The 10183-nt window shown below is 39.6% G+C and overlaps 1 protein-coding gene across 1 annotated transcript in view; it reads right to left on the bottom strand.

Moving 5' to 3' along the window:
• LOC104525001 (cytoplasmic dynein 1 heavy chain 1-like) overlaps positions 1-9016 on the bottom strand; it is a gene marked incomplete at its 5' end in the record, with an annotated part of 22619 nt that extends 13603 nt beyond the window's left edge. Inside the window, 17 exon segments of the mRNA XM_010168039.1 lie at positions 61-216; positions 795-1034; positions 1256-1375; positions 1458-1568; positions 1681-1857; positions 2002-2142; positions 2288-2434; positions 2691-2840; positions 3451-3630; positions 3917-4993; positions 5502-5729; positions 5868-6139; positions 6319-6505; positions 7389-7644; positions 7859-7924; positions 7926-8030; positions 8929-9016. Coding sequence (XP_010166341.1) covers positions 61-216; positions 795-1034; positions 1256-1375; positions 1458-1568; positions 1681-1857; positions 2002-2142; positions 2288-2434; positions 2691-2840; positions 3451-3630; positions 3917-4993; positions 5502-5729; positions 5868-6139; positions 6319-6505; positions 7389-7644; positions 7859-7924; positions 7926-8030; positions 8929-9016 — 3701 coding nt within the window.
• Between the last annotated feature and the right edge of the window lie 1167 nt (positions 9017-10183).

The following is a 10183-nucleotide window of genomic DNA, read 5'->3' as shown; positions in this document are numbered from 1 at the left end:
GAGATGGAACAGAAACATTGTCATCTGAAACTGACAAGAAGTTGGGTGAGCAGCTTGTACCTGGACACGCTCTTCACTGCCACTGAGTAGTCCTGTATCTGTTAGTTCCAGAGCTTCCTTGGCCTTTGCACACTTCTCACGATCATCCTTCAGTCTACCGAATTTGCCTTCGTAAATGGTAAGAGCTTGAAGAGCCTCTTCTGGTCGCAGGTTTCCCTAAAGTTTGCATGGGATATATTAACCCAAAACCTCTACAATGAAGTTGAAGCTAAGTAAAAAAGCAAGGACTAAATACTGAATGCTGGCATGTCTCATTATTTTTTCATTTCCAGTTTGCTAACAATAGGGCTACATACCCATTCAGTGTAAGTCTCATCCCACTTTTACATGCAGTTTTTGGCTTTAATAAATATCAATTCAGAGAGGAAAAAACAAAACAAAACAAAAAAACCCCCACAAAAGCCCTAAAAAACCCCCATCAGCTTGCTTCTGAATCCTCCTACACGCATGCCTCTGACATATCCCTGACATATCAGCCAAAGCTCTGTAACTGAAGTCATCTTGCTTTCTGCACCTGAGAAAGACATGTTTTAAGGGTTAATTTCCCTCTGCCACTGCCCCCCCAAATCAATACACTGGCAAGTTATTATAGAACCCTCAAAAGGACTTTTATCATAATCTTAAATTAGAAAATTGAAAAAAACCCCTCCCACGTAAAAATAAACTGCCTACTTCTTGTTGAATGCAGAGAATCCACATCATTTGCTGAATGAGTATTAATCATCACTACTTACTGTTACAGGCTTTGTTTTCTCCCAGTCTGTTAGCAAGTCAGTCGTTCGGCTCTCCACTGCACGATCCTCTTGAACTATCTTCATCTGCAAATTTGCTACTTGTTGTTGAATGGCAGAATCCTTTCTACGCATGATGTCATTAAAGGCACCCCATTCTCCTTCAATGTTGTCAATGTACAGCCAAGAGGATGGAAATTGGAACCTTTGCTTCTCAAGCAAGCGCTGACCATTGCGATAAAGCTACAACAGAGAGTGATTTTAAGTTAAGAAGACAAAACTAACTTAAATCACAAGGCTAAACACTCAACGTATTTTAACAAGCTCTGGCTGTAGAGCTCACAGGATTCCTCAGGATATGAAGTTCAAGTCTATTCTCAAGAGAACTTTAATATCATGAAGCTGCATCTTAAGAGCTAAGCCTAAGATGTCCAGAAGTAAGAATCACAAGGAAGACAACATACCTCAACCTGCTTTTCAAACTGCTTGATTTTACGTTTCAGGGACTGCACATACGTGATGAAAGTCACCGCATCTGATGTGCTGGCAGTATCCACTGAATGCTGCTCCAGTTCTTGACGGGACTGTTTGGGGCACAGATCAGTGTTTTAGAAGTCTAGAACAATTGATCTGAAAGTGAAAAACTGGAGCTTGTACTTGGCTTACCTTAGAAATTTGTGAATGGAACTCTGTCATATTCTGACCAAGCATTTGGCCAAATTTGCTGAGCACTTCCTTGTGCCAGGAGTCATATTTCAAATTCACCTTTGATTGTACCTACAATCGAATAAAGGTACATAATTGTAACTCGTTGACCTTGTTATTTTCTGTTATATGCCCATTCTGAAATTTAATGCATTTATCACAAACAATAGTTACAATTTCTTACCTTGCCATAGTCTATGACAACAGGTCCAAATTCCTTTCTGGTTTCTGCATTGTCAAATGTTCCTCTTGCCTTTCTTATCTGAACTAAAAGGGCTTGCCACTTATTCAGGTCTTCTCCAAGACGGTTGTATATGTTTTCAGCCTGCATATCCCACAGACACTGGTACTGCAGCCAAACCTAGTTGAGGTATTTCACCAAACAATGTTCAGAAATTCTCCAGTATATTCCAAAAGACTGTTCTCCCCCACCCCTCAGGAAAACTGAGCGAAAAGTCCACGTTCATTTTAGCTGTAGCGTCGACACATGGTGTCAGCCTCCTACCTTGACATACTGCTCCACTTCAGTCACAATTCCCATAACAGCAGAGTATGACTCCTCCAGAGCTGCAGGGCCATCAGGCATCCTTGTCAAGGCATTACGATAGAATTTCTCTTCCTCAGACAGCTCATAATGCACTCCGACCTATGAACCACAATTGTACATGTGATACACATGAATTTCTAAGGCACTCAGACTCAGTTCTAGAGCAACACACAAGATATCGAGCACAATTAATTGCAAAATAAAAATAATTGCTCAGACTTAGATACAGCTTCATTACACTTACCTGATATCTCTGACTTTGAATTCTTGGAAGTGATAGGATTACCATCTTCCAAGAAAACATTTCTTGATAAAGTTTGTATCTACACTCTTCGATTGGTGGATTCAAGTATATCACCTGGTTGGTTATTCTTAGTTCATGTACAATGTTCTGCAGAAACAATAAACACACTCAAGTTTTACTGGCAGACACTACTACACGTGGACAAGAATTCTGGACTTCAAAAAGTAACACACACTTTTGAAAAATCAGCTTGCGCTTAAATGGGAGGAGGCAAGTACTCCTCCAAAACCAGATGCAGAAGAAATATTTATCTTCCATAAAAGCCTCAGATAGAATTCCTGCATTAGGTAACTGACAATGAGGGGAAAAAAACACAAGCAAAAAAACCCACAACAAAACTTACTTTGATCTTGGGTTCTCCACCGGGCTTATGGCTCACTTGAGGAGCGTCTGTATCCATGTCAACTTCTGCTTTGTCATCTGCTTGTCCAAGAAGAACTTGGGTCCAGGCCCTCAGTCCAGCTTGCAAACGAACACCCAGGATTCTTTCAATCTGAAGAAAATAAGCCACATAGGAGGAAAAAGCTGCATATTCACTGCATAAAGATCCCCACTATCAGTATTTTCTGACACCAAGAATACTATGGCATCTCAAAGAACCAAGTGCTCCTTACAAAGCCACTGAAGGGGTTTGAGAGTTCTTTTAAATTTTCAATGAATATCAATTCAAAGCTTTTCCTGTCCTTGTGGACTGCAATGGAATTAAAAAATTTTAACTGCTTAGAAGTTGGCCTAGTGTCCAATTACCTGAAACTTAACTCAACAGGCAAAACCAAACAATATGAAGACAATAAGACTTTGCTACCAGCATAGCAAATCTTCACCACCCTTTATCCACCTTGCTCCCCAGCACCTTCCAGACAGTCAAGCTGTATCAAACTTCTTTCTTCAAATGACAAAACTGCCCTTGAATTAACTGATCCCAAAAGTCTAAAATCAAAGAGGTCTTGCATATTCTGCATACCAAAAAATGCACTGAAATTTTCAGAGAATGAGGAGACAGAATTTCCCCTGGTGACTATGAAGAGCATAATCAAAAAACATTTTGCACCTGATTAAAATGTGTCTTCTAAATATATACTACTCCTTGATCTCAAACCTACCTCCATATCCAACTTGTTGACCCAGATTGGCAAATTTGAATATGAATGAAGATTTAAGTCATCCACAGCTTTCTGAACCCTGTTCAAGATTTCAGAGAAAGTCTTGTGATCATACATGCATGTTTCCAATGATCTCACTTCCAGGTCTATTTTCTCTTCAATAATGAGCAAGTCATCCACCTAAAATGGTTTAGGAAAAACGAGATGTTTAGTTTGACCGGTTAGATGGAGGCAACAATAACTATGCAGTAACGGTTAGTCACTTCTCTATTTGGATGCAGCAAGTCTACCAATTTTAGCAGTACTAAAAGATCCATTCAGCTGGCCAATTTGTGCCAACCCAATCAATTACTTAACATAAGAGCTACAGAACAGGTCATCAGCTATGCGATTCCACTTTTGGTTAACCACACACTACTGAAGTATAAAGGTAAAAATTCTGCAGAATTTGAAAGATAAAACTAACCTTTTCCTGGAAACTGAAGACAGTCTCGGCTAAGCGCTGTACGTATGGATCAAGTTTGTATGATTCCCACACGAGTGCAATTCCCTCTGCAATCAATGCCTGCACCTCCTTCTTCAAGCCAGCAACCAGAAGTGAGATAGTATTACGCTCCTCTACTTTCTCACATGTTCGTTCATATGTACGGACACTTTCAATGAGAGAAATAGCAAACGGATAGAGCTGGTTCGCTTGGTGAGCTTTGTTGACAATTGCTAGTGGAACGCGGAAACCAAGCCACTTCAGGTTTCGGACTTCTTTTGAAAGTGTAATTATTTCTGGCAGGAAGTTGACTTTCAGTTTCAGGACATTTCCAGTTCGACCTCTAACACGAGTGCTTTCAATGGTAAAAATACGACCAGACACACCAAGATTGCGCTGCTGAACTTTTCTTGCCCAGTCATCGAAGATCTCCTGAGTGTTGAGCTTCATGCGAAAGCTATCTCCATCCTGCTTTAGCTTCTGACCTTCTACGTGGTTCTCCCAGCCTTTGCCAAGGACATCCTCAACACGCTTCATGTAAGCGGTGAGCTGTCTGTCAATCTGTTTTGCCCAAATTATAGACCCAGACACAGGAGGCAAGTCACGAACATGACTCATTTTACAAGCCTGGCTCTGTGGGTACTGTACTTTAAATTTGTCATGAAGAGACTCAATATCATCTTTAACGCGCTGGATCAATTGTGTTTGATACTCACGAATGGCACCACGAATGTGAGGTCTGACAAACAAGGCATTAAACCGAGAGAAGATTCTGAACATTTCGTTGGCGTTCTTCGCTGTACCAAGCTGGTCTCTCAAACGGGCAGTTATTCTTGTTTCAACTCTATCAATTCTTTCATCGTACCGCTTCATTGCTGCCTCCCAGGCTTCTGTTCCTTCTTTGGAAACGTCTAACCCATCTACTTCCTTAACATTCTCATAAGCAAGATTGACTTCTTCAATTGCATTAGCATCTGCAGCATCAAAAAGGACTTCTGCTACTTTCATATCCTGTGGTTCAGGCACCTCTCCTTGATTTTGCTGGGCAACAGCAGTTACCTGCATTAAAATCACAGTTTAGTGAGTTCCATGCTTCAAAATTTACTGACAAATAGCTAAGCACAATCTGTTCTAACAAGCACTGCAAAACCCCTACAAATTAATACCAAATCCTTAACAATCTTTCAGTCATGTTTCAGATTTAAGTTCCACTAGGAATGGGGTAATACAGTTACTTTACAACCTTCCACTACTGTGCAGCATAATCTCATTTTCCACTGTGATTTAGCCAAGCTCAAGTATTTACACACTTATTAGTCTCCTCTATGTTAAGTCTGGACTTGCTGTGTCTATTAACATGAGCATGATCATGTAGTGTGTCAGAATTAAAGTTAAGCCTATCAGCAAGGGTTAACAACTAGACTGTTTTCGGATACAGACAGTGAAACTGAATGTTACTTTAAAAAGTTACCAACACAGAACTAATGTAACAGTGAACACTCCTAAAGCTGAATGCTCCTGAAGAAGCCACACAGATTTTCTGTCTGATGACAACTAAGAATATTACCTGAGGTCGCAAGACTCTCACAATAACTGCTCTCAGCTGCTCATGCTGACGCCTGAATTTCCTCATTTGATCAAGACGACCTTGGAGTTTCCTGTGAGCAGGATTGATACGCCACACCATCTTCAGGTTCTCTTCCCTTTTTCTTTTCACAATATCTCTCAGCAGAACTTGGAGCTTCTCATATTCATCATCCCAGGTTTGGAATACTTCAAAGCATGCAACCATTACCTGAAGAGAGTTTCAGAATAGGAACTTCAGCTCCCAAACAAAATGCTTCCTGAAAGTCACTATTCAACACAAAAATAACAGCCCTCATTGCCACAATGCAAAAACAGAGCTGCCAGTGCCAAAAAACCATGAACATACCTTTTCAAATTCTTCATAGGCAACATGCATCAGTTTTCGGGTTCCCAACACTTTAAGTAGCTGAGAGCTCAGATCTCTTGAAATAGCCTCCACTAAACGCAATGCCCTTTGGATTGGGTATTTTGTGTTTCTGATTTTTCTCAAATGGGTAAATATTGCAACAAGGGCCTGCCTTATTTTGTCCAGCTCAGTAGCAGAGAGCAAGTCATTCAGTGGGAAGTCTTTCATCAGTGGATTATAGTCATTCACAGTTTCCAGAGCCTGTTTTAGACCTAAATGTAATACACAAGATTTTGAATATAACTTTTAATTTCATTAATCAAATCTGTAGCTTTAACTAGACCAGAGTTACTCTAAACAGCATTGTTCTTTGTACCACAGTGTTCAAGTTTCATAACAGCTTAAGTTCCGTAGGACATTTGGGAAAAAATTTATTGCACAGACATTTTACCTGTGTCTGTATCGAAGCTGACAGTTGCATGAAAACGTTTGCCATGTTTTAGAATATCCAGAGTCAGAAGAACTTCTGGACTTTCACGTTTTTCCTGAATGCGATACAGAGCCCGTTCCAAATTTAACCAGAAGCTTATCTCCTGTAATGCAGTGCCTGATGCAGGATCTCGATCTAATTTGGTCACCTTAAAAGAAATAGAGAGAAAGAGAAGGGAGGAAGAAAAGCATTTAATTTATATGCTTCAACTGTAAAAACTTGCTCTATTACTAAATATAATTGAAACACATCACATCTAGTAGGTTTTAATAACCCAACCTCAGTCAGTTTTGGTACTCAATCTGTGAGAAGTGTAGGAAGAGTCAAAGTTTAATTCCCTTGGCCCTGAAGGTCTGTTTTAGGACCTTAGTATCTTCAGCAAAGCCTAAAAAGGCCACCTGTCCACTTTCCTGATCAGTGTCTGTATTCTGGTTAACGACAGATGAGCCAGGCAAGAAAACAAATGTTTTATGCTCTGGAGTAAGAAAGGGTACCACTGTTCCATGAGCCATAGGCGTTTACTGTGCCCATGGAGGAAAAAAAGCCAGAGTAGTATCTGAGATGCTGTTTCTGAGTGACAGGAGAACAGCAGAGTTTTTTGAAAAGTAACAGGCAGGAGTACAAGAGATTACAAGATAGGATTGGAGTAACTGTTCTGAAGTGGTTGTGGATGCACCTGGGAAATAACAAAACGAAACAACAAGACCGGTTTATCTCAATCAGCTGTAAAGATGTGAAGAATTCACAAGGTTACTGCCAGTCACTTGAGTCTATTACAACAGGGAAAGAACAGTCATGCTCTCAGCTATTTGCAGAACAATTTACACTAGACTCTAAATTTAGACAAGGCTTAGTCTCGTCTTAAATGAGATTTAGTTAAACTAGTGGCTCTAGTGACTCAGAAAACTGGTCTCAGATTTTCAGAGTATCCTACGTGGAACAGTATTTTACCAAGTTGAAACGTGAAGAAACACAGTACTACATGGGAGTTCTTGCTGCATTAGTCTAGTACTTTAGCTGTTTTTTTTTACCTTTTGTATCTCTCTAATCCAGCGGTTGACTCCAGATTGTAGCTGATTTAGGAATAACGGATCCTCAGCCTTCTCCCCAAAATCCGTAACCTTTGGTTTTTCTCCGCGTTCATAACACTGCTTGGCAACGTTAGTAATGGTTGCGTGAATTGGCAGACTAATCTCTGGAATTTCAATATTCTGCTGCAGATGCAAGAGGCCCATTTCAAGTTCTGCAATCTTTTTCTCAACGGAAGGAGCCATCTTATCTCCATCCCTGAAAAAGCACAGGTGTTTCCATACAAGAAGCCAAACAAAAACCATACATTTAAGCCATCTGAGTGACTTCCCCAGAGTCAGCAACAGCATCGTATGCTACTGTGTGCTTAAACAATTTCACATGACTTGCTTTGAACAGTCATTGTTATTTTTTTACTTAAATATTTACTTTAATTCATTAGCAAAGAAGTGCAATGTTTATACTGAATTACCTGTCTGCTTTGCCAGATTCTCTGATGTAGGACTTGAAAAAGGGAGCAACAGCATTGCTAATTTTAGTGTAATGTTTCATACGGAGAATCTTCACTGAGAGTGAGCACTCTCAGCTGGGAGGATACTGGTTTGTCGGCATCAATCACTGGTGTACGCTTAATGAACGCCAGGCTGCAGAACAGAGCAGAGAGTTACCAACTAAACACTCAAAACTTAAGTGACACAACAGTTTTAATCTGACTGCAAGTTTAGGTCACAGGAGTCAAATGCTGATCTGCATCACCACAGTATCACAGAATTGCCTAGACTGGAAAAGACCTTTAAGATCATCAAGTCCAATCATTAACCTAACACCTAACCTAACCCATGTCCCTCAGCACTATGTCTACACGACTCTTCAATCCCTCCAGGGATGGGGACTCCACCACTGCCCTTGGCAACCCTTCTAATGCCTGAGAACCCTTTCAGGAAAGAAATTCTTCCTAATGTCCAATCTAAACTTCCCCTGGTGCAACTTGAGGCCATTTCCTTTTGTCCTGTCACTTGTTACCTGGTTGAACACACCGACCACCATATATCATACTTTATAATCTTTCTTCCAAGATACTTGAACACAAGTCTTCTAATAAATACTTCTTCATACTTCAGTAATCAGACAAACGTAGCTATCAATAAGGACTCTGCAGTATGGGCACGCTGAAGAGGCACACTCCTTACAAAGCCTCACAGTCAAATATGCATTAAGGTAAGTGACAAATACATAAGAGTCAAACATAACTGAAGACTACAGAAACCAAGCTGTGTGTCTGTTACATCTGCATGTACGCCCAATTAATAAGACTTGTTCCTTTAACCTCAGAGCTAGAAGTCCTAAATCCATTCCTTTCAGCCTCATGACACACCCTTGTTTTACCAAAGCCTCCACCTTGAAAAGCTACTGCCTTACCTGGATAAAAACACCACATAAAGCACTAGGTAAATTGGAGGTAAATCTGTACATAAACTAAGTAAATCTGCTTGTGAAGGTTTTACATTAATAGAAATGTCAAAATCTATTTTACTAACTCACCTGTTTGATTTTATTCCATAATGAATGTCAGTGCTGATAGTGTAGGAAATGAACTCTTTTTCCTCTTCTCCTTCATCTCCCACATCCTCTGCAAAAAATACACTATGTAAGAAATATTTTATTTCTCCACTCTCTCTCAACCGTCTTCTGCTATTACCAGATTATTTTCTAACTTATCATTTCTACACCAACTTATTATGCAAAATAGCTTACATTAAATTTAGCTTTGCAGTATCCCTCAAATTCAGGGTGGGTTTATTATTGTTAATATAACTCTATTGACTTTTTTAGGTTGCTATAAAAAAAAAGATAAAACATTGCAACAAGCAAATTCTAACCCACATTCTGCTTGTGAAGCAGAGATAAATCTGCAATACAGAATATGCATTTATTTGTAGACATAGGCAGTTATATCATATAAACGTAGGATAACTACATTTAAGTGAGAACATTAAACAGCTGCTTTTTTTCTTTTACAGGTTGCTTTGCATTTTCAGAATTTTTCTTTAAAAGTGATTTGGACATTAAGCCTCTGAATAAAAAAACCTCCCAACAAAACAAAAACCCAAGCCATGGGAAGTACTCGGGCATTACCACAGACAATGTATCACAGATGATGTAATTGCTGGGGATGCGGGCAGTTGTGCTGCAATGCAGTGATTTCGGTGCAGAAGGTTACTCCCAATTGGGGGACGCACTCTGACTGGACACATTACAGTGGACTCGTCCTGCTCTGACTTAATTTGGCTTTTCACATGAGATATAGCTTCAGGGTGTTATATTTTTGATCCTGAGCACCAGAAGCCTGGTCACAGAACAACACTGCACTAAACACCACAGGAACCCATCCAAAAGCTGTTGGCAGGCTAGGCAGCTAGTGATACCACATAGCAGCTTTTATTACTCAGAAATATGGCTTCTAGTTTACTTTATTTGTAATCAGTAATTTACTTCATACTACCTAGTCCATGTACAAGTTTCAATAACAATATTGGTTTTAATACTGTCTGAGAAAACAAGATCTCCACATGCTGCTGGAAGTTCCAAATCTCTTATGTTAAAAGACTGGCTGTCAATCAGAAAATCCACTCTCCCCAGATAACTGCTATTAAACCAGAAGACATCTATGCAAGTGCCTTCTACTGACAGTAAATTAGTATTTAGCTTCTAAAACACATTACAGTAAGTGTTTCAATTTGTTTTTAACCATATATATATATATATATATATATATATAAAGACATATTTGACAAAC

Source organism: Antrostomus carolinensis, unplaced genomic scaffold, assembly GCF_000700745.2.
Source record: "Antrostomus carolinensis isolate BGI_N321 unplaced genomic scaffold, ASM70074v2 scaffold10435, whole genome shotgun sequence".
NCBI lineage: Eukaryota > Metazoa > Chordata > Aves > Caprimulgiformes > Caprimulgidae > Antrostomus > Antrostomus carolinensis.
Note: the sequence above shows the minus strand (reverse complement) of the source record. Positions and strands in the feature narration are given on the sequence as shown.